This window comes from Narcine bancroftii, chromosome 5, assembly GCF_036971445.1.
Source record: "Narcine bancroftii isolate sNarBan1 chromosome 5, sNarBan1.hap1, whole genome shotgun sequence".
NCBI lineage: Eukaryota > Metazoa > Chordata > Chondrichthyes > Torpediniformes > Narcinidae > Narcine > Narcine bancroftii.
Window position 1 is genome coordinate 219,725,486 of NC_091473.1, and position 24,451 is coordinate 219,749,936.

Below are 24,451 nucleotides of genomic sequence, written 5' to 3' on the forward strand. Positions count from 1 at the left end.
TTCTCAGGAGGGAGGGTGAGCAGAAAGATGTTATGGTCCATATAGGGACCAATGACATGTGTCGGAAGGGTGAGGAGGTCCTGCAAGGAGAGTTCAGGGTCTTAGACACTAGGTTGAAGGACAGGACCTCCAGGGCTGTGATCTCAGGATTACTACCCTTGCCATGTGCTAGTAATGTTAGAAGTAGGAGGATAATACAGTGTAACACATGGATAAAAAAATGGTGCAGAAGGGAGGGCTTCAAGTTTCTGGAGCATTGGGATCTCTCCAGCAAAGGTGGGACTTATACCGATAGGTTTGCATCTGAACTGGGGGGGGGGGGGGTACTAATATTCTTGTGGGAAGGTTTGCTGGTGATGCTACAGTTGGTTTAAACTAGATTTTCAGGGGGATAAGAACCTAAGAACCCTAAGATTCAATTTTCCTGTGGATGTGGCAGAATTACCACTAATTTGTAGTGCAAAAAATAAACTGTACCTTGTCTAATGTGAGCACAGCTCAGACACAATCTACAATTACACAGTATAAAGCAGCAGTCCATCATCCCACAGGGTTTAAGATAGCCACCATCATCCCAGTACCTAAGGGGGTGACAATAACAAGCTTCAATGACTACCACCCTGTGGCACTGACCCCACTATTATGAAATGCTTTGAATATCTGTTGATGGAATGCACCAAAGCACACTTTTCAGAGATGTTGAACCCATTTCAATTCACCTATAGCAGAAACCTTTCCCCAGGTGATGCTATAGCCTTCACTCTGTCCTGGCCCACTTGGAGAATGGCACCTCAATGTCAGGCTGCTGTTCATTAACTTCAGCTCAGCAATCAATATGATCATTCCCCAGAAGCTGGTGGAGAAGTTGTCCTCATACAACCCAACAGAGATTAATGAAAACTTTAAGGAATTTTATGAATAATTATACCAGGGGAAAGATGATAAAATAGAGGAATTTTTAGCTAAAATTGAACTGCCGAAATTGCAAGAAGAGGAACAAAACAAACTAATAAAACCATTTGAAACAGAGGAAGTACAGGATATATTAAAAATGCTGCCGAACAATAAAACACCAGGAGAGGATGGATTTCCAATAGAATTTTATAAAACATTTAAAGAGTTATTAATTCCTCCTCTCCTGGAAGTAATGAACCAGGTAGAAGAGACACAAAACTTGCCAGATTCATGTAAGACAGCAATAATTACAGTAATACCAAAGATGGGGAAGGATCCCATTAACACCAGCATCATATCATACTTAACTCAGATTATAAGATAATAATGAAATTATTAGCAAACAGATTTGCCGATTGTGTACCAAAAATAGTAAAACAAGATCAAACTGGATTTATTAAGAAAAGACGAACAGCGGATAATGTCTGTAAACTTATTAATCTAACAGGTGTGCATTAATGAGTGGGCAGAATCCAATCTTATTTAGCAGGTGATGCGACTTCTGACTAGGTTCAAGACGGAGATGTCACAAGACCCTCCACAATCCACGTTACATTCCGTATCTTTATCTTTGCTATATAACATGTGCTATTTGATCTGCTGAGTTTCTGAAGCATTGACACAAGAGAAACTTGTCCGTGAACTACTCTTTGCAGATGATGCCGCTTTAGTTGCCCATTCAGAGCCAGCTCTTCAGCGCTTGACGTCCTGCTTTGCGGAAACTGCCAAAATGTTTGGCCTGGAAGTCAGCCTGAAGAAAACTGAGGTCCTCCATCAGCCAGCTCCCCACCATGACTACCAGCCCCCCCACATCTCCATCGGGCACACAAAACTCAAAACGGTCAACCAGTTTACCTATCTCGGCTGCACCATTTCATCAGATGCAAGGATCGACAATGAGATAGACAACAGACTCGCCAAGGCAAATAGCGCCTTTGGAAGACTACACAAAAGAGTCTGGAAAACAACCAACTGAAAAACCTCACAAAGATAAGCGTATACAGAGCCGTTGTCATACCCACACTCCTGTTCGGCTCCGAATCATGGGTCCTCTACCGGCACCACCTACGGCTCCTAGAACGCTTCCACCAGCGTTGTCTCCGCTCCATCCTCAACATCCATTGGAGCGCTCACACCCCTAACGTCGAGGTACTCGAGATGGCAGAGGTCGACAGCATCGAGTCCACGCTGCTGAAGATCCAGCTGCGCTGGATGGGTCACGTCTCCAGAATGGAGGACCATCGCCTTCCCAAGATCGTATTATATGGCGAGCTCTCCACTGGCCACCGTGACAGAGGTGCACCAAAGAAAAGGTACAAGGACTGCCTAAAGAAATCTCTTGGTGCCTGCCACATTGACCACCGCCAGTGGGCTGATAACGCCTCAAACCGTGCATCTTGGCGCCTCACAGTTTGGCGGGCAGCAGCCTCCTTTGAAGAAGACCGCAGAGCCTACCTCACTGACAAAAGGCAAAGGAGGAAAAACCCAACACCCAACCCCAACCAACCAATTTTCCCTTGCAACCGCTGCAATCGTGTCTGCCTGTCCCGCATCGGACTGGTCAGCCACAAACGAGCCTGCAGCTGACGTGGACTTTTTACCCCCTCCATAAATCTTCGTCCGCGAAGCCAAGCCAAAGAAGAAGAAAGAAAGAAGATAACATGTGCTATTTGATCTGCTGAGTTTCTGAAGCATTGAGTTTTTATTTCAAATCTTTCCTCATCTCTATTTTCAAAGGATATCCTTTTATTCTGAGTCTGGGCCTCTCATCCAAAACGCTCCCAATACTGGAAATATCTTCTCCATGTCCACTATATCCAGCCCTTTCTCAGATGAGGATAACTCGCTTCCACCTGAGTTCTGTGGCTTCTAAAGTGAGTGGTGGAGTCAAGTAAAGACTCACCAACTTTGCCAGGTTTTCCTTGTTTGGGAGATAGAGCCTTGTTGCTGGCGTATCTTACATTACCTATGTGGCTAAAAATAAGAATTTTGATGCATCTCCTGGTCGTACTTATATATCTGACAATAAACTCTCATGTCATATCAATGTTCAAAGAATTACCTGGTTCAAGTAATGCCTAGCCATCATGAAATAATAGTCTGTTGTCATACATAAGTATAATACACAGATGCACTGAAATTCTTACTAGCTGCAGCCTAAAAAGTGTGTAATATATATCAAGTACCTTAGGATTAATTAAATTACCACAGTACACCAAGATAGAAAACAAAAGATAATAAATAGAAAAGAACAGATAAGCAATTGCTGCTCGTGAAAAAAAAGACATTTCAGAAGGGCAGAGAGACCTTTTGATGGTCCTGGAGTAGTTTATGTGCAAGGTTAGTGTAGTATGGGGGAGTTTAAGAGCCTGTTGGAGTACATTATTCTTTAACCATTAAGTCCCAGATTTCAGGCTTCTGTGCCATTTGCCTGAAGATAGCAGTGAGATGAGATTCCATTCTTTATCAAAAATTTTCAATATAGATTTGATGGCCCTCTTCAGTACAACAGGAGGGAATGATTCTTCTTTATCTCTGGCTCAGAGTCACTCCATTTCTTTTGTCTCTCTTTTGGTGAGGTGTGCAGTTTTATTAAATGCAAGGATGCTGCCCCACCTACTCATGATCAATGGTTGCGTGACATCATGTCCTGTTTGAACATGGAAAAGATTTGTTATTCAATTAATAATTCAGATATAAGATTCCAGAAGTTATGGGGGCCATTTATAACTCACTCTCTTACTTTATGATTTTACTTCAATGTAATAAAATTATTTGACTTGTATCTTTTCCATGCTCCTTTTATTAATTTTTTTTGCCTTCGTTTTTCTTTTAATACTAATATATAGCATCTGGCAGCGTGGTTAGGTGAGGGGTTTGAATTTTTCTCCTCTACTATTTTCTTCTTTCCTTCCTTTTTTTATATTATTAGAGTTTATTTTCCAATGTACTATTTAGAATATGAATTTTGGATGTGGTTGGTATTTGGTGTGTGTTGGTGGTGTACAGAGTGTCTTATTTAATTTGTGTAACTATCCATACTATCTCATTGAATTGTACTCTTTTTGTTTGTATAAGTTCTTTATTAAAATCAATACAAATATTAAAAAAAAGCAGTGAGATAAGATTGTGACTTTATAACATCCTTTATGATGTTGGCTGTCTTCTTGAGGCAGCTTCTCACATTGATGTTTTCAATGGATGGGAGGTCTGAGCCTAGGTTTGGAACTTTCTTCATTCTTGGGCACACAAGTTTCCAGACCAGGCCTTGATGGAACCTATCAGGATATTTTCCACTGTACACCCATAGATGTTTGATAGTGAATATGCCAAATCACCTCAGACTTCTTAGAAAGTAGAAGTGTCGGTGTGCCTTCTTCACTGTTGCGTTGATGAACTGGCTCCAGGAGAGGTCCTCCAATACGTGAACTCCCAGGAACCTGAAGGCATTAACCCTCCACATTGTAATCCCGTCAATGAAAGTAGATGCATGGTCCCTTGCCTGTTCACAATAAGTTCCTTAGTCTTATTAATGTTGAGAATAAGATTATTCTTCTGGTACCACAAAACCATAGAAAGCTTTTGTGCAATGTGCGGATATTAACAGAGTCACTTCCATTTACTATTTGAAAGCTTGTCATCTTGCATTTAGTCTTACAGGGGTCAGTGGTTCGAAGCCAGTTGGAGCCGTTCAAAATTAACATAAATTGTTATTTTGAGTCATTGCTTTCACTTTAAACTCCTCTGAAAATACTTCTTGAAGAAACAATTGAAATTGAAGACTTGAAAACCTCTACAGGTGTGCTGTTGAGAGCATCACTGTCTGGTACGGAGGTGGCAATGTTGAGGACAGCAGAAAACTCCAGAGCATTGTTAACTTGGCCTCCGACATCACCAGTCTTCACTCCATCGAGGACATCTGCAAGAGGCAGTGTCTTTAGAAAACAGCCTCTGCCTTCAAGGACTCCTGTCACGCAGCCATGTCCTCTTCACTCTGCTCACATAAGGAAAATTGTGCACAAGCCAGAAGACGAGCACTCAGTGACACAACGAGAACTTATTTCCCTTTGCTATCAAATTCTTGAACCACAGATACTGCCGTACTGCTAAGGATATTTCAGAGTACTCATGTAAAAATATCAGTTATCGTATTTTTATGTATATAATATGAGCATTATATGCATATTTTACAAACCAAGTACCCCCCCCCCCCCATGCATTATATGCATGTGCACACTATACAAGAATATTTTTACATGTTGAAAGAATTAATAGCAGGAATTCAAAAGTCGAACTGGCAATTTATAGTGAGTGTGGGAATATAATAGCAGCATTGAAAGAATGTGCACAAAAGATAGCAGCCGTGGGAAAGACGCACTGGGAATTTATAACGTGGGAAATTTTGATCTTGGGAATATTTATTTGTAGTGAGTACCATGGTATTCTTATAAATAGGACATTCTGGCTATGGGACTGCACCTTATCAATGTTAATTGGCCAGACCCGTCTCTGAGGGAGGAGATTAACATATCAAGTACTTCTGATTTGAGACAACATTAGAATTAAAATCTTGCTCAACTCTGAAGCCTATTTTTGACCTATTTAATCTATGGATCGCACGGACAGCAATTAATTTTTTTCCATGATTTTCCCGACATTGCAGGCTAAAAACTACAATTGATTCCTCTCCATAAAGTTTGTTGAGGTGCTGCAGTAGGATATTATCTATATAATGTGCAATTGACACCTCTGGAGAAAGTTGATTGGATGTTAATTGCAGGAGATTAACTGTGGCAGAATGTGCTTTGTTTCACTTCCCATTTAAATGCCAATTGATTTTTCCAGTCGGGATTTATATGAAAATAATTTTACACAATTTATGATTTTCTGCGCATTATATGTGGTGTGAGTTATATCAGTGAAAATACGTTACTCTATCCCTTGCGAATGCTTCCACAGTGCAGCCATTGATAAGATCAATTATGAAAATACGGTACAGGTATATTGAAATTTATCTGTGCTACGCCAGTGGTCATATTGGCTTTAGTTTGGGATAGCACAGGATTTAAACACAATTAGTCTATAATTTTAACAGTATATATCCTTGATTATGCAGCAACAACTAATTACCACATCAGGGTTTTGTGCTGAAGTTGAAAGATTTTCACAAAGGGAGAGACGCATTGTTTATCGTTCATTAAAGGAGATTTGCTAGCCACAAATTGGAGATTAGAAAAAAATCCAAACAATAATAATGCAAAACTGGAGGTGACTTACACAACACTAAATAAATCTCATAGTTCAAACCATGTCAAAGATGACAGAGTGGATAGGTGGTGGTTTATGAATCCCCATAGAGATTGGAGTGCTTAAAAGTAACCACAGCTTTAAGGAAAACTATTGGTCTGCAACATGTACTCAACAAAAATACTGTCATCCAGAATGTAACATTTCAAAATAGTCCATCAAAAAGAATATTTTATGGTATTATATATCAGAGAATGAATATCACACTAACAATTATCCAAAATGCAGACTACTACACACTTCAAATATTAATGACTAATTTAAAAAATGGCAATTACCTTAAGTCAAAGGTGTCTGCCTCCTACCTAGTAACCACTATTCATGGGACTGTCTCTTATTTTCTGTCTCGTTTACCTCTTTCTGCAAATCTGAATCTTTGCCATTACTCTCCCTATTCATTCTCCAAACTCTTGATTTGCACTTAAAGCATGCTTCTGCTACATTTGGGAATTCGCAATATCTGAATATACTATAAAAAGGGGAAATCATTTAATAAATCCCACACCTCCCTGTACTTGCCTTGTTGATAACGTCATAGCATTTATTCCTCTCAATTTTCTGCCCTTTTTCTTTTACAGCTGCCTATGAAAAAGACATTGAGGCTAAATAGTTCAATACCAGCCCTTTCTCGAGGTTGCATGGCTGAGCTAGTTTTATTTGCCTATATTTGGCCCATAGCCCTTTAAACCTTTCTTATCATGACCAAATCGCTTTTAAACTCACTTTGTTACTATGTCTGCCTGCACTTTTCACGGCAGAAGGCAGAGCTTCTGGGTTGCTAGAGAAACTCACCAAGTCACACAAACATCCATAGGAAAATGTTTCAGGCCTGAGCCCTTCATCAAGAATGTGGAAAATCTGGCTGACGTCTGAATAAGAAGGTGGGGAGAGGGAGGAGGAGAGGAAAGAGGAAGAGCAAAGATTAACAGGTTATAGGCCAACTTGTGGGGCTAGAACCCTTGTCAGGAATGTGGAAGCTCAGGCAACGGAAGAATAAAAAGATGGAAAAATTAACACAGGCCACTTACAGATGGAGGAAAGAGAAATTGTATTGAGAAATAGGGAATTGGGAGAGAAATTCAATAAATATTTTAAGTTTGTTTTCATGTAAGAAGACACAGAAAACCTGCAGAGAAGTGCACAGAAAAAAAATCCTGTGTGAATGAAGAGCTGAAATAAACAGTATTGCTTTGGGTCGATTATTGGGACAAGAGGAGACAAATGTCAGGACATGTTCACCTCCATCACTGAATGTTGCAAAAGCTGGCCACAAGGGAAATGAGGTTAGTGCAAGAAAGTGACGGTGAGTTGAAAAATCTCGAGTGACTGAGCAGCATGAGGGTTGAGATGCTGCTTTTGAAACTTGCTTCTCTCTCATGTAAAATGGAAATGAATTTCTGCAGCCAGCAAAAGCTGAGAAGGATGTTCTACAGACCCTCTTGATTGACAGAGGTCAAAAAAGGACATGATGATGCTGCTCCCTGCATTTCTGCTTGATATGAAGCAGAGTGAGATTGATAAGACTCTAGATGAGGAGGAATTCTTTAGTCACTGGGAGAAGGACATTCCAACAGGCCCTGGCAATGACCTTTCCTGCAGCAGATCATGTCCTGTTTTTTTTCTCAGAGATGATCAATGCTTATCTGTCTGTTAGGACCACAAACATCTCCTGCTCTTTTCATACATGGGTTGTAACACGGAGGGTTATCTGACAGGTTAGACAGGAAGATGACCAGAACAAAGGACAGTTTCCATGTGCTTACAGCCTAGTCATCTGACCACCCACACAAGACGCAGAACAAAAGCAATTTTCTTATGTCAATAAAGGTCAGACCTACCCACAAGGAAAGACACCTTCCAATTAGTCCCCCTTCTCACATAAGGTCACATAGGCCCATCTGGATCGGCCCCTGTCTGGCTGTAGTATAAAACCCAGTACCTGGGCTACTTCATTGTTTTCTCCCCTTGAGACCATTCCTGAACTCCACTCCAGGTTTTGAGCTTGGAGGACTAATTGTAAGGTGTGTGCCAGAAAAGGGCGTGGGCTATTTGTGGGATAAATGTGGTAGAGACTGTCATGTCTCACCTTTTGTAACTAAAAGCTAGATTTGTATATGTTTGTTAATTGGTGTGCCATAACTGCTCATCAGGGGAAGGGTGGCAGGTACTGATTGTTTTAACCCTCACTGTACCATCGGGAGTGCGACTATTAGTAGTTAAAATGTATCAGATTTGCATGGTTTTTTACATTACCCTTTTGCGTGCGTGTGTGTGTGTGTGTGTGTGTGTCTCCTGCGGTCTATAAATAAAGTTTGCGCTTCGGTATTAACATGTGCCCGGGATTGTCACTCTTTGAACCCTTTGAACTTGTTCTCTCATCACAAGGGGTTTGTGAATTTGTGACTTGAAGCTGTCTTCTGCCAGGTTTTAGAACTTCTGGAGAGTTGACGTCTCTTCCTGGGACTGTGGCAATTCCCGTTTGGTTGGGGCTGATGGCAAGTTTGAACGAGAGTGGAGTGGAACAAAGGGCGCTGCTGTGAAGAACAAATTTGTACTTAAACTTTTCAGGCATGTTCTGGGAGCTGAATGGCCTCTCTCCTTTATAAGCTCACTATTGTTCGTGTCACCTAATTGGGTGATTTTGGTGTTTGCCATTATCATTTAGCACAGAAACAGGGCCCTCAGGTAACAATGCTCATGCTGACCATCAAGAAACTATTCGCACATCCTATGCGGTACAGCCTAGATGATGCAAGTTCTCTGGAGGAAACCCATTCAGTTACAGGAAGAACATACAAACTCCCTATGGATAGTGCAGGAAGTCAGATTGAACTCTAGTCTCTGACAGATCCACGCAGTGGATTTAATAGCTGCTGCACTCTGCCACCAATTTCGGGTTGCTGAGTTTCATGTACTCATTCTGCTTCCCCCCCCACCATCAAAGGTTCGGTGGGGTCCAGATTCATTGCTAGTTTAAATTGTAGGGGTTCTGATGCACCAGGCAGCTGCAGGTGAGGTTTCAGTGGGAGAGGCTTCAGTTGTTTACCTGAAATAGATAAAATAGCTTTTAACTACAAAGTGGTGAACCAGGTGGGGTGGGGTAGGTCAGAGAGGAGGGCAAACAGATGGGGAGAATGGGAAATTGTCTACAGGGCATGGAAAGAGAGGGGAAAGTGTGTTGAGTGAGGGGGTCATGCAGATCTACCAACTGCCTGCATTGGTGCCCACGACATGCGAACTCTGCTAACGATCCACGTGCTAGTCTGACCTGTTGCTGAGAGAATGGAGTGGAGTTGGGCTATTTAGCCCACAGAGTTCACTCCACATCTGACATGTGCTTTTTTCTTTCAACCCAATTTTCCTCCCTTCTCTCCTTAATCTTTGTCGCCCTTACTAGTCAAGATCCTATTCACCTCTGCTTTAAATATACCCTATTACTTGGCCTTCACAGCCCTCTGTAGCAATGAATTCCACAGATTTACAAACCTCTAGCTGAAGAAGCTTCCTCATCTCTGTACTAATGGGATGTCCTTGTATTCTGAGGCTGTGCCCTCTGGTCCTAGATTGTGCTACTACTGGAAACAACTTATCCATGTCTACTCAATCCAACCCTTTCAATATTCATCGTGTTTCACTGAGATTCCCCCCACCCCATCCTTCTAATCTCCAGCGAGTACAGGCCCAGGGCCATCAAACACTCCTCATATGTCAATCCTTTCATCCCTGGGATCATTCTTGTAAACCTCCTCTCGTCAGCACATCCTTCCTTCGACGTGGGGCCCAAAGCTGCTTTCAGTACTCCAAATATAGTCTGACCAATGTGTTGTAAACCATCAGCATTACATATTTGTCTTTATATTCCAGTTCTCTTGAAATGAATGCTATCATTGCATTTGCCTTCCTTACTACTGATTGAACCTGCAAGTTAACCTTTAAGGAATCTTGAACTAGTACTCTTAAGTCCTTTTGGACCTCCACTTTCTGAATACTTTCCCCATTTAGAAAATAGTCTCTTCTTTATTGGCATATCCCAGGGTAGAAGGATAAGGGAACAAGCTTTAATGAGGGTTTGAGGCAGGGGTACAGAGTTGGGAAGAGGGTGAAGAGCAGAGACCAAAGGAAAAGGAGGAGGAAAAGGAGGAGAAGCCAGTGCAGAGAAGAAAATAGGAGGCTGTTCATCAAGGATGAGAGAGAAAGGTTAGGGTGCAACAAGCAGGATCTGTGGCAAGGTGGAAGACACTGAAGGAGAAGAGGTTAAGGGATAGGTAAGGTTGTGAGTAAAACTGGTCAAAAGGAGTTGGATTGAAAGTGAGGAAGAGACAGGAGACATGGCCCCCCCTCCCACCTTTGTCTGAGTGTGAGCACACTGACAAGCATAAGACACCATCGGCATTACACCTATGTGTGTCTGTGTGCTTGTGTGTGTGCACATGCACGCATCTTATCACATTAATGTCCATGTACTCTATATATACTCGTATTATCCTCAACAGTGTGAAATAGTTAATTTTCCTGCTTTGGCCCAAAATTCAAGTGTTTTTGTTAGACATGTAAAAATCCACCCACCTATGTTTTGGCCTCTACTGCCCACCCATCTGAACTCTCGACCATGGACTTGCCACTCAGTCCTAGCCATCTGAGCTCCCGATTCCTTGAATGACATAGGTACTACACGAGGTCAAAAGTTTGACCCCACCCCCCCCCCCCCCCCCTTTTTGGCCTGAAAAAGTTATCCAAAAAATTCAATGAATATATGAATATATACAGTAGTGGTATATGGTCTCCCTTTCCACTGGATCAGGACCTTGCTCTGTTAAATTCCTGTGTGACAGAGTATATAGATATGTTTTTGGGAGATAAATTGGGAAAGGTTTGTTAGAGCAGGTCATATACAAACACTTTAAAGCAGATTTTATTTGAAGTGCTGAAGCTCTGCTAATGATAGACATATCGGCTCCACAGCTTTTGCAAGAGCTTTGGAGAGTGCCCAAGAGAATTCACTAATGGATTCTTGTTTACAAAAGGCAACAGATGAAAGATCTTGTTGGAGCCACAGATTGTCTGGAGCTGTTCTAAAAGGGTCATGTGGTTTTGCAAGCAGAGAAAGTCAAACAGGCTTTCTCTCAGAAAGAGAGAGAGAGAGAGAGAGAGACACACACACACACAGGTCACTTCTACAGTGGTACAGTCAGCAACAGCAGTTGGGACTGGAACAGGACAAGCTGGCGAGCTTGTGGAAAACCCCATGAGGAAGACAATGTTTCATTTGTATAACGTTTCACTTGGAATAAGAGAAACAAAAAGGCACTCTGTGGTGACCAGAAAGAAAGAGGTTATCATCTGGAGAGCCCTGAAGGGGGCAAGTTTAGTCAGCAAGACACTGAGGAGGCTGGATGTCCATCGTACAACAAATCTCTCTCTGAAAACCGACAAGAACCTTCCTGAGTGGTAACCATTTACCTTTCAAGCACCAAAGCCTGGTGAACTTTATAAATGTTAAATTCTGTACACAGTATAAGAATTGCCTCCAACCAGTGAACTTGGAGGAATGGGAAGTGAGATTGGACTGTGAACTAAAGAACTTTTCTCAACTTACACACACATTGCATACACATGCGCTTAGAATTAGAAGGGGGTTAAATTAGGTTGAGTAACTCAATAGTGATAAGTTAAAATTTGATTCTTTTTTCATGTTTAAAGATAATTAAAAGCAACTTTTGTTAAAGTAACCATTTGTCTTAGTGAATATCTATTGCTGCTGTGTTTTGGGGTCCTCTGGGCTCATAACACATGTCATGGCTACTGTGTAGTGAACATGGAAAAACACTACAGCACAGGAACATAACCATCAGCCCAAGTGTCTGCACCAAACATAGCGCCCAATTTAAACTAAAACTTTATGCTAGCACGTGATATCTCTCTAGTGCCTCCATATTTGTGTGTCTACCCAGAAACCTCTTAAATACTATTATTGTTTTTGCTCCATCACTATTTGTGACAGTCTGTTCCAGACACCTACAGCACTCTGTAAAAAAAAACTTGCTCCCTTGAAACTCCACCCCACCCCACCCTCACTTTTAATGCATGTCCTCTACTATATGCCACTTTTATCCTGGGAAAAAAGATTCCGACTGTCTCACTTATCAATACCTCTCATACATTTATAAACTTCTTTCAGATCACCCTCAGCATCTGACACTTCAGAGAAATCAACCTAGATTTGCCCAACCTCTCCTTGTAGCTCATAACCTCTAATCCAGGCATTATTCTGTTAAGATGCTTCTGTACGCTTTCCAAAGCCTCCACATCCTTCCTGTTATTGGGTGAGTAGAATTGCTCACTGTGTTCCAAGTGCAGCCCACCCAAAGTTTTATACAGCTGCAACATGATTTTTTAAATTTCATACTCAAATACACTCATTCAGATCACAACAGACAGGAGATATCCAGCTGTAAGGATCTTCTCCTGGAAGAGGAATGCTATTTCCTAGGAGTGAACTTGGCCATCAAGAATGAGGTTGTCTGGGAGGCAAACCGGTGAATATCTCATGACCCTTTGGCCCACTTTAATGTGGAACCAGCAAGCTATGGCCATAAGCTTAGTTACCCCCAACCTGAAGAGAATGGATATGGCTGAGGAAGATTACAACATAGACCTTGGAAGAGCCCAAGCACTAGAGGGAGTCGTGTTGATTCTTCTGAGTGACTTCAGTGTCAGAGTTGGAACATCTCCAAAGGAAGTGGTGAGTTTTTAAAAAAAATTTTTATTTTTCACATGATGAACCATACTGACCAAAATACATACAGACATTTTTCTTTTGAATATATACATTCATTTTCTCCCCTTTTTCACCCCTCCCTTCCCTCCCTCCCTCACCCCCCCTCCCCATTTATTCAAAGTTCAATCTGTATGATACATTAAACCCGTTAAACAATGTCGTCACTTAATAAAAATAAACAAGAAATTTGTGTCTTTTACTTTTACATACTGAGTCAGTTCATTTCGTTGTCTTCTCCTTCTGTCATTTTAGGTGGTGGAGGTCTATGGTAGGATTTCTCTATTGTGTTTCATGTATGGTTCCCATATTTGTTCGAATATTGTGATGTTATTTTTTAAATTATATGTTATTTTTTCCAATCGAATACATTTATTTATTTCTATGTACCATTGCTGTATTCTCAGGTTGTCTTCTAATTTCCAGGTTGACATAATACATTTTTTTGGTACAGCTAGGGCTATCATAATAAATCTTTTTTGTGCTCCATCCAAATCGAGTCCAAGTTCTTTATTTCTTATATTACTTAGAAGGAAGATCTCTTGGTTTTTTGGTATGTTGCTTTTTGTGATTTTATTTAATACTTGGTTTAGATCTTCCCAAAATGTTTTCACTTTCTCACATGCCCAAATTGCATGTATTGTTGTTCCCGTTTCCTTCTTACAGCGAAAACATCTGTCTGATACTGTTGGGTCCCATTTATTTAACTTTTGGGGTGTGATGTATAGCCTGTGTAACCAATTATATTGTATCATGCGTAACCTCGTGTTTATTGTATTTCTCATAGTTCCGGAGCATAGCTTTTCCCATGTTTCATTTTTTATCTTTATGTTTAGATCTTGTTCCCATTTTTGTTTAGGTTTACAGCTTGTTTCCTCGTTCTCCTTTTCTTGTAGTTTAATATACATGTTTGTTATAAATTTTTTAATTATCATTGTGTCTATAATCACATATTCAAAATTGCTTCCTTCTGGTAACCTCAGACTGTTTCCCAATTTGTCCTTCAAGTAGGTTTTCAGTTGGTGGTATGCAAACATTGTATCATGAGTTATATTATTATATTTGTCCTTCATTTGTTTAAAAGATAATAATTTATTTCCCGAAAAACAATTTTCTATTCTTTTGATCCCTTTTCTCTCCCATTCTCTAAAGGAAAGGTTATCTATTGTGAAAGGGATTAGTTGATTACTCAATATTAATTTTGGTAGTTGATAATTTATTTTATTCCTTTCTACGTGAATCTTCTTCCAAATGTTGAGCAGATGGTCCAATACTAGTGAATTCCTATGTTGCACCAACTTTTCATCCCACTTATATAGTATATGTTCAGCTATCTTCTCCCCTATTTTATCTAGCTCTAATCTGGTCCAATCTGGTTTTTCCCTTGTTTGATAAAAATCTGATAGGTATCTTAATTGTGCTGCTCTATAATAATTCTTAAAATTTGGTAGCTGTCAGCCTCCTTGTTTGTACCATTCTGTTAATTTATCTAGTGCTATCCTCGGTTTCCCCCCCCTTTCCATAAGAATTTCCTTATTATTTTCTTTAGCTCCTTGAAGAATTTCTCTGTTAGGTGAATTGGTAATGATTGAAATAGGTATTGTATCCTTGGGAAGATGTTTATTTTAATACAGTTTATCCTTCCTATCAATGTTAGTGGTAAGTCTTTCCAGTGCTCTAAGTCGTAATTTTTTCATTAATGGCTGATAATTTAGTTTGTATAGATGGCCGAGATGATTATCTAGTTGTATACCTAGGTATCGAATTGCTTGTGTTTGCCATCTAAATGGTGATTCTTTCTTAAACTTTGTGAAATCCGCATTATTCATTGGCATTGCTTCACTTTTATTTGCATTGATCTTGTACCCCGATACTTCTTCATATTCCTTCAATTTCTTATGTAATTTTTTTTATTGATATTTCTGGTTCTGTTAAGAATATTATGACATTATCTGCAAATAGACTGATTTTATATTCCTTCTCTTTTATTTTTATCCCTCTTATTTTATTTTCTGTTCTTATCAGTTCTGCTAGTGGTTCTATAGCTAACGCGAACAGTGAGGGAGATAATGGACATCCCATAATTTAAATTGGCTCGATACATATCCATTTACTGTCACTTTTGCCAATGGTCCCTTATATAATGCTTTAATCCAATTAATATTTTTCTCTGGTAAGTTGAATTTTTGTAGTACTTTGAATAAATAATTCCATTCTACTCTGTCAAAGGCTTTCTTTGTGTCTAAAGAACCGCCACTGTGGGAGTTTTGTTTCTTTGTTTCTTCTTTGGCTTGGCTTCGCGGACGAAGATTTATGGAGGGGGTAAATGTCCACGTCAGCTGCAGGCTCGTTTGTGGCTGACAAGTCCGATGTGGGACAGGCAGACACGGTTGCAGCAGTTGCAGGGGAAAATTGGTTGGTTGGGGTTGGGTGTTGGGTTTTTCCTCCTTTGCCTTTTGTCAGTGAGGTGGGCTCTGCGGTCTTCTTCAAAAGAGGTTGCTGCCCGCCGAACTGTGAGGCGCCAAGATGCACGGTTTGAGGCGATATCAGCCCACTGGTGGTGGTCAATGTGGCAGGCACCAAGAGATTTCTTGTACTGCATGGATTAAGTTAATAAATTTACAGATATTGTCCGTTCGTCTTTTTTTAATAAATCCAGTTTGATCTAGTTTTACTAGTTTTGGTACACAGTCAGCCAATCTGTTTGCTAATAGTTTAGCTATTATCTTATAATCTGTGTTAAGTATAGATATTGGTCTATACGATGCTGGTGTTAGTGGATCTTTCCCCATCTTTGGTATTACTGTAATTATTGGTGTTTTGCATGAATCTGGCAAATAGCGCCTTTGGAAGACTACACAAAAGAGTCTGGAAAAACAACCAACTGAAAAACGTCACAAAGTTAAGCGTATACAGAGCCATTGTCATACCCACACTCCTGTTCGGCTCCGAATCATGGGTCCTCTACCGGCATCACCTACGGCTCCTAGAACGCTTCCACCAGCGTTGTCTCCGCTCCATCCTCAACATTCATTGGAGCGCTTTCATCCCTAACGTCGAAGTACTCGAGATGGCAGAGGTCGACAGCATTGAGTCCACGCTGCTGAAGATCCAGCTGCGCTGGGTGGGTCACGTCTCCAGAATGGAGGACCATTGCCTTCCCAAGATCGTGTTATATGGCGAGCTCTCCACTGGCCACCGTGACAGAGGTGCACCAAAGAAAAGGTACAAGGACTGCCTAAAGAAATCTCTAGGTGCCTGCCACATTGACCACCGCCAGTGGGCTGATATCGCCTCAAACCGTGCATCTTGGCGCCTCACAGTTTGGCTGGCAGCAACCTCCTTTGAAGAAGACCCCAGAGCCCACCTCACTGACAAAAGGCAAAGGAGGAAAAACCCAACACCCAACCCCAACCAACCAATTTTCCCCTGCAACCGCTGCAACCGTGTCTGCCTGTCCCGCATCGGACTTGTCAGCCACAAACGAGCCTGCAGCTGACGTGGACATTTACCCCCTCCTTAAATCTTCGTCCGCGAAGCCAAGCCAAAGAAGAAGAAGCATGAATCTGGTATGTTTCGTGTTTTTTCAATCTGGTTCATTACTTCCAGGAGAGGAGGAATTAATAAGTCGTTAAATGTTTTATAGAATTCTATTGGGAGTCCATCCTCTCCCGGCATTTTATTGTTCGGTAGTTTTTTTAATATATCCTGTATTTCCTCTATTTCAAATGGTTTTATTAATTTATTTTGTTCCTCTGTTTGCAATTTCGGTAATTCAATTTTAGTTAGAAATTCATCTATTTTGTCTTCTTTCCCTTCATTTTCAGTTTGACATAGTTGCTCGTAGAATTCCCTGAAGTTTTCGTTGATCTCCGTTGGGTTATATGTAATTTGTTTGTCCTTTTTCCTTGATGCCAATACCATTCTTTTAGTTTGTTCTGTCTTAAGTTGCCACGCTAGTATTTTGTGCGTTTTTTCTCCTAGTTCATAATACTAGATGAGATGAAATTTCTCAGATTTCCAATTTATTGACAGAGGTACATACATGACGTCACATAAAACCCTAAAATTGGTCTATCCTGTGGGCAAGGCAAAAATTACTACTTATTGGAAGTGCAAAACAAAACTGTACCCAACATACAAATGTAAACAAATAAAGAAATGTAAATATAATATCCGTGCAATATAGAGAGGAAAATAAATACAATAAAGTGCAAAAGTAAGTGTTTTTAAGAGTCCCTGATTCGGTTTATTGGTGAGGAGTCTGATGGTTGAGGTGTAGTAGTTGTTTCTGAACCTGGTGGTGTGAGTCTTGTGGCACTGACACCTCTTTCCTGATGGCAGCAGTGAGAATAGAGGGTGTGCTGGGTGGTGTGGATCCTTGATGATTGTTGTTTCTGAACCTTATTCACATCAATTTATATTTAAGTAGAATTCTGTTCTATTACAGAGATATAATGTACCGATTTTAAAACATTTGTTAGAGATTTGGACTAAAAGGAATTTATTGATGGGTACGAAAGGTAAAATATTGGTTCAAGCTCCAATATATCAAAATTAATCGATTCCTTTTTCGTTGAATAATAGATTTTTATGGGAATGGCAGATTAAAGGAATAAAGTCATTGCAGGATTGTTTTGAAGAGGGTAAATTTTTATTGTTTAATCAACAGAGAGAAATTTGGAATTCCAGTGACTTCTTTATTTGTGTATTATCAAATTAGAGCATTTGTGAGAGATAATTTTGGAAGAGAAATGAAAATTCCTAAGTTAACGAAATATGAGTTTATGATTTCTCATTCACTAAATAAGGGTTTTATTTCTGAGATGTATGCATTGTTGCATGACACTATCGATAAAATAAATTTAGATAAATCTAGGATTAAATGGGAAAATGACTTAATTTGTGAAATTAATCAGGCCGATTGGGAGATGATGTGTTCTGATGGTGTGACTAAATTGCTTAATGTAAGATATAATAGGGTTAATTATAATTTTTGTACCAGTTGTATCTAACCCCTGAGAAGTTGAAAAAATATGGATTTAGTAATTCAGAGTTGTGTTTTAGATGTGGATTATGTGTAGGAACATTTTTACATTCAGTTTGGTTTTGTGATAAGGTTCAATCATTTTGGCATAAAATTAGGGAATTTCTTCAAAAATTGTTTAAGATCCAATATTTGTTAGATCCAACATTTTTTTTCTTGGGTTGTATTGCCCCATTTATTGATTTGGGGTTAGATACGTTTCAGACAGCATTTTTTCATTTCGCATTGGCTGTAGCACGTAAATGTGTTGCGATTTCATGGAAAGACGAAGTTGAGGTAAATGTAACTCATTGGCATATGGAGAAAATAACATACAACTTGCATGATAATTATGATTTTTTTTTGTTAAGATGTGGTCACCTTATTTGTGTTTAGTAATATCTTAAATTGTTGTATGTGTTTATTTTATTTTCATAATGCTTCCCTTGTGGAGCTTGCTGAGGGGGAGTGGGTTAGTTGTAGTTTTCATTTTTATATTATGGACTTTGTTAAAGTTTTACTCTTGAAAATATTAAAAAGTCACTGTATATGTGTGAAAAAGAAAAAGTGTGTATCATGGCTAATGTGATTTATGGTGTGAAAAAAAAAAAGAAGTTTTTTAAAAAAAGATGTTCGACATGGACTAGAAGGGCCGAACTGGCCTGATTCTGTGCTGTAATTGTTATATGGCTATATAGAGCAGTGGGCTAAAAATGCAGCCCTGCGGTCTTCCGATACTGATGGAGATTGTGGTAGATATGTTCTTACTAATCCTCACTGATTATGGTCTGGAGGAGAGGAAATCCAGAATCCAAATACACAGTGGGATGTTGAGTCTTGGAGTTTGCTGATCAATTTTTGAGTCAAAAGTCATAAAACTTTGGAATTCTCTGCTGTTAAATCTCAGCTACTAAGTATAATTATGCCAGAAAGATGTTCAAATGTAAAAGGAATAACTCGATGTTGAGTGCACAGAAGTGGTAATGAGGTAAAAGAATAGCCATGGGACTGGCCCATTTTATCATAGTTAGTCCCCTGCTTTACCAGCTGGGCATGAGACCCTCATGACAACATATCTGATCCAGGAACTGCCACCTCCAAGATTGCACCATCACCCTTGTGAGAGGTTGCAAGGATCACATATGCCAGGACTGGACACCTATGGTCATTGAACTGATCATCTAATTTGTTCTGTTGCCTCCCATCAGCCGAGCTGCCAGATAATGACAATGATGAGAACATTACTGCAAGAAAATCAATCAGTCTCAAGGACGCTGGACAGCAGGTCTCTTGAGATGGTGGCTCACAGACAATCTGATGACTCGCAGACAACAGCAGCTGCAGAGAGAACACAACACCTGCACTGACCTGACGTCTACCTGTGAAGAGACTTTGGTCTTCCGTTGCAGAAAACAACAGGGGATGGTTTGCAGGGACAGAGCCAGGAGTTAATTAATCAAAAAGCTAGTGAAAGGGAGCTGCACTACAAGCTCCTGATATTGAACCTTCAACCTGGTGCTCACCCATGTTGTATGATCCTGCATCACACACCTCACCCTACATCCATCTATGTAAAGAAGCTTATTGAGAACACTTGACAGTAATTAAAATAGGAGTATGAATAGAGCAGGTTCTCTGAAGCCTGTTCCACAATTTGAAGGAGTCTTGCTGATTCATATCTTGACATGGACTCCAATAGCCTGAAAACCAATGAGTAATTGAACATTACTGAATCAGCCTCTGTAGCTCGAAGACAGAAAATTACCACGATTTACAAGAAATTCCTCCTCAATTCCAAGTGCAGGTTATCAAGTTATAGGGTACAGAAACAGGCCCTACATCTCACCAAGTCTATGCTGACCTTTTTGGCCATTGAAATAGATGAATCCTGATTTTGACCTCTGCCCATTGTTCCAGAATTGTCCTTGTCCATATAATGTTGATCACGAAAACATCAGAATGATGTGAGAAGTGGTTTGCTTTGCAAATGCCCTTTATGATCAAGCCTATATGTATCTAGATCCACGGTAATGTGGGTGATTTTTAAATTTTATCAAAATAACCACTTGCAGAACATCAGGAATTGGACTTCCTATCTATTTCCCAGTGGGAGATCAGGAGGGTCAAAAAAATGATGGTCTTTCTGGTGACAATCGATGTCCTGAATAGTCAATAGCATGTTATACACTTGTCTGTACAGGTCCAAACAACTGTCATAAATGGAATCCTCCAAGCTACTCCCTTGCAGTCAGGGAGGAGTCTGGGGCAGCAAATAAGAATTTCAGCCACATACATTATATATGACAATAAATCTGTTGTCATTATCATAGTTTTAAGATGAGGGGAAATATTTAAAAGGGAATTGAGGTACAATGTTTGCACACGGAGGATAGTGGTTGTATAGAATGAGCTGCCTGTTGAGGCAGGTACCATTATGACATTCGGACAGGTACATAAACAAGGATAGATGGTTATGACTCAACCAGAGGAAAAGGGGACCAGATCAGATAGTCAAATTGTTCAGCAGAGACAAGTTGGGCTGAGGGTCTTGCTTCTGCGCCATACAGCTCCATGACACGAGAACATATTGTATATCCTTAATGCACAAAGCCCTGTTGTACACATAATGTATAAGGATTTGTTATATGCTCTGACCCGACACAAGGCTGCATCATATGCTTTAGGCTAGCCTCAAAATGCAACTAGTAGAGCTGCTAATTTACAGCTCCAGCAATATGGACTTGATCTTGATCTCTGGTGCTGTCTGTTAAGTTTGCACATTTTCCCCACGCCTGTGCACTCTGGTTTTCTCCCACATTCTCAAGATATGTGGGTTGGCAATTAACCACTAAAATTTGTCCCTAATACATAGCTGAGTGGTTGAATCTGGGGGAATTGCTGGGAAAGTGGGCTGAAGTGCCTTTTTCCATATTGTGTGATTCTTTGACCAAACCTGAACAAACTGTCTGGGCTGCATTGTCCATACAGTGCCATGTTGTATTATTAGTGTATGAAGATGTGTCGTATACATGAGATTACACCAGACAAGTTGCATGAGGCTATGTTAAAGTTTTGACCCTGATTCTTTCCATGCTGCATGAGACTGGCATAGGCCATTGTACATTTGAATTCCCATCTTGCAAGCAGCTACCTCAAAACATCCAGCTCTTTCACCATTCTTCATTATGTCCCATTGTGGAATGGCAATAAATGATAACCTTACCAAGGATGCCTGTTTTCTGAAGAATGCTTGAAGAACACTTGTGGGACCTTATGCCATATACTCATGAGGCCAATGCTTGCTCAGCGGTGAACTACAGTGTGCCAGATAGTCATAGGGTCAGATCACGCTAGTCAACATGAAATTAGCTTGGTGCCATATCAGTCTGGACTGTGTCATTTGTGTCATGGTTTTTGCTGCATATTTCTTTGTTGGGGAGAGGATATGTTATGCTTGAGACTCTACTGTAGTCATGCAATATCTTATTCCAAGCCCAGCACAATCCATACTGTACAGAATTATTCAGTTGACCTTTCAGTGGACCCAGACATATTGGGTTGCATTGAAATTTGTCTGTACTCCATTCTGTCCTGTATGAGGCTGTGTGACAAATTCTGTTCTCACTGATCCATATTGAATGTGACTGTGGCTTACATTAATCCATAAGGAAATGTAATGAATTGAATGCTAAAATTGTGTCAAACATTTGATTGTATGCCCGAGAAACAATTCAAGGCTATAATTTATGCTTGTCTTTGTTGTACAAGGCAATGATAATATGAAAATTAGAAAGATTTTTTTTCTCAGTGGGTTGTAAAGTTTTGGAACTCTTCTTCAGTGAGCTGTGAAGTGTGCATCAGTGAATATTCACACCAATATACCAATGTAAGTAGGTTTTGGTATGTAGAACAGTCAAATACATGACCTTACAGCCTTCCATACTGTAAGAACATGTGACACAGAATGGAGAACTTATAACATAAAACATTACAGCATTATACAGGCTCTTATTTCTACCAAAAAAATCTAAACCCTTTCAACCTCTATTTTCTTTTATCCATGTGCCTGTCTCAGAGTCTCTTAAATGCCTCGAATGTTTCAGCCTCCACCATCATCCCTGGCAAGACATTTCAGGCACCCACAACTCTGTGTATTAAAAAAAACGTAGCCCTGATGTCTCCCCTGAACTTTCCTTGCTTCACTTTGTCGAGATGTCCCTTGGTGTTTTCTATTCCCACCCTAGGAAAAACATATTTATGCTCTCAGAATCTTGTAGACCATTATTAACTTTCCTCTCATCCTGCTTTGCTCCAAAGATATAAGTCCCAGCTCTGTTGAATTTGCCTCAAAAGATTTATTTTCCAATGCAGGCAACATCCTGGGAAATATCCTCTGCATCTTCTCCATAGCTTCCACGTCCTTCCTATAATGAGATGAGTAAAAGTGAACACATTGCCCTCAGTTTGGTCTCACCAGACATTTGGAGAGTTGCAACATGACCCCTCTACTGTATGTGCTGCAGGTGTGGCCCATTTCCCCTTTTCCTTGGCGAGGGGAAATGTCACTTCCACAAACTTCTAAAACCCAGGCATGGGTCAATCAAAGTGAACTTTCCTTTGGTCATGGTGGGGTTCAATAATTCCCCTTCAGAATAACCTTCCCTTTGGTCACGGTGGGGTTCAATACTTCCCCTTCAGAATAACCCTCCTCTGGTCACGATGGGGTTCAATAATTCCCCATCAGAATGACCTTCCCTTTGGTCACAGTGGTTCAACAAGTCCCCTTCAAAAATGACCTTTCCTTTGGTCATGATGAGGTTGAATAATTCCCCTGAAAGGGAGAATCAAACAAATTGTCCAGCAACACATGGAACCACTCCAACACAATATTCCTTGAGATGGCTGCTGCTCACCAAGTGCTGTTCCTGTAATAATGGCTCCTGATCACCAAGTGCGCTGTTCCTTTAATGGTTTTCGCTCACATGACTCTCTCCACCTGTGTCCTTGGATAAAAGCAACAAATGTTTTCCCTCTTCCTCCTGAGGATAAACCTTGGGCACAGTCAAGATCCTGATTGTTGCCACTCGGTTCTCCCCACAGTTGCAAATGGTTGCAGCTGGTCCTAGCCCTTAAATTGACAGTCCCAAATGAAAACAGGAGCTTGTAATCGGTGATAATAATTGCCACTGAATATCAAGGCTAGTTATTTATTTTTGTTGAATCTGGCACTTTTATGGCATAAATGTTATTTGACACAAATCAGCCTCAATACTATTCAGGGAATGCTGCAGGAAGTGTGGATTGCTACATTTTCTATTTGGAAATTGAATTAAAAATGATGGAATTAGCAGCAAAGTTTTCCAGTTCCAATCTTTTAACGGAACAAAATTCATTCATGCAACTACTTGGGTTGAGGACAAAATACTGAAAGATTCCTTATCCATAACTGCAGCCAGGGTGGCTAATTTTTCCTATCATAATGTGATCGATGGCTACAAAGGTACAAGACCAGGCATCTGTTCCCAGTATTCCCGAAGGAACATAATTCCATGAATGTAGTTCTGGGAGTGAACAAGAAGAAGGGAAACATATGTCTGATCCCTGGCAGTTTTCACTGCTCATAGACTTCAATATTCACAATCCTGAAATAAATAAAATATCATGTATGGAGTTAAGACTGAGAACCTTTAGAAATCCAGCAAAAAAACTGGATCAATTAAAAGACCTTAAACAACTTCACCTTTGACTCCTCCCATTTCTTCCTGATCCATGGGTACTCATATGGGCCCCAGCTACACCTGGCATTTTGTCAAGTCTGTGGAACAGTCCTGTTCTGATCATCTTTGGGCACCAAACCCCAGCTCTTCTTCCGTTACAATGCTACTGCACTGTTGCGACTTCCTGTACCTATGACGAACTTGACAATTTTATTAAATTCATGACCAACATCCACCTTAAGTTTATCTAGACTGTTTCTAACACATCTTTTCATTTCCTTGACCTCTCTATCTCCATCTCAGGGGATATCCATTACAAACCCGTTGGTTCTCACAGTTACCTGGATTGCACCTCTTCCCATCCTGTTCCTTGTGAGGACGCCATTCTCTGCTCACAATTCTTCCTTCTCTGCTGCATCTTTTCCCAGAATGAGGTCTTCAACTCCAGGATGTCTGAAATGTCCTTTTTCTTTAATAAACGTGAATCCGCCTTTATGGCCATTGATAAATCCCAAACCCATTTCTCCTCGATTTCTCGTACTTCTGCCCTCAACCCACCTTGGGCAGAACAAAACAGAGACCCTCTGCTCCTCACTTTCTACTCACCGACACATTATATCCCAACACTTCTGCCACATCTTCATCTCTCCACCTTTAGAGATGTCTCTCTGA

The 24,451-nt window shown here is 40.3% G+C and overlaps 2 protein-coding genes and 1 long non-coding RNA gene across 5 annotated transcripts in view; 1 reads left to right on the forward strand and 2 right to left on the reverse strand.

Annotated features, from left to right (window-relative positions):
- The window catches only part of LOC138764879 (potassium voltage-gated channel subfamily A member 2-like), a 47,416-nt gene extending 40,320 nt beyond the window's left edge, over positions 1 to 7,096 (reverse strand). For both annotated transcript variants that reach the window (XM_069941301.1, XM_069941298.1), the window contains exon 1: positions 7,054 to 7,096. The gene's annotated coding sequence lies outside the window, so the exon portion shown is untranslated. The remainder of the gene's footprint in view (positions 1 to 7,053) is intronic.
- Positions 1 to 24,451, forward strand: part of LOC138764887 (uncharacterized) — a 117,773-nt gene that overhangs the window by 57,378 nt on the left and 35,944 nt on the right. The window lies entirely within an intron of this gene.
- Positions 17,045 to 24,451, reverse strand: part of LOC138764882 (zinc-binding protein A33-like) — a 48,672-nt gene continuing 41,265 nt past the window's right edge. Inside the window, exon 10 of one of the 2 annotated variants that reach the window (XM_069941312.1) lies at positions 17,045 to 19,762. In XM_069941312.1, coding sequence (XP_069797413.1) covers positions 19,644 to 19,762 — 119 coding nt within the window. In that variant the 3' untranslated portion in view covers positions 17,045 to 19,643. Of the gene's footprint in view, positions 22,487 to 24,451 lie in introns of both variants that reach the window. The other variant, XM_069941311.1, reaches the window with a different exon arrangement.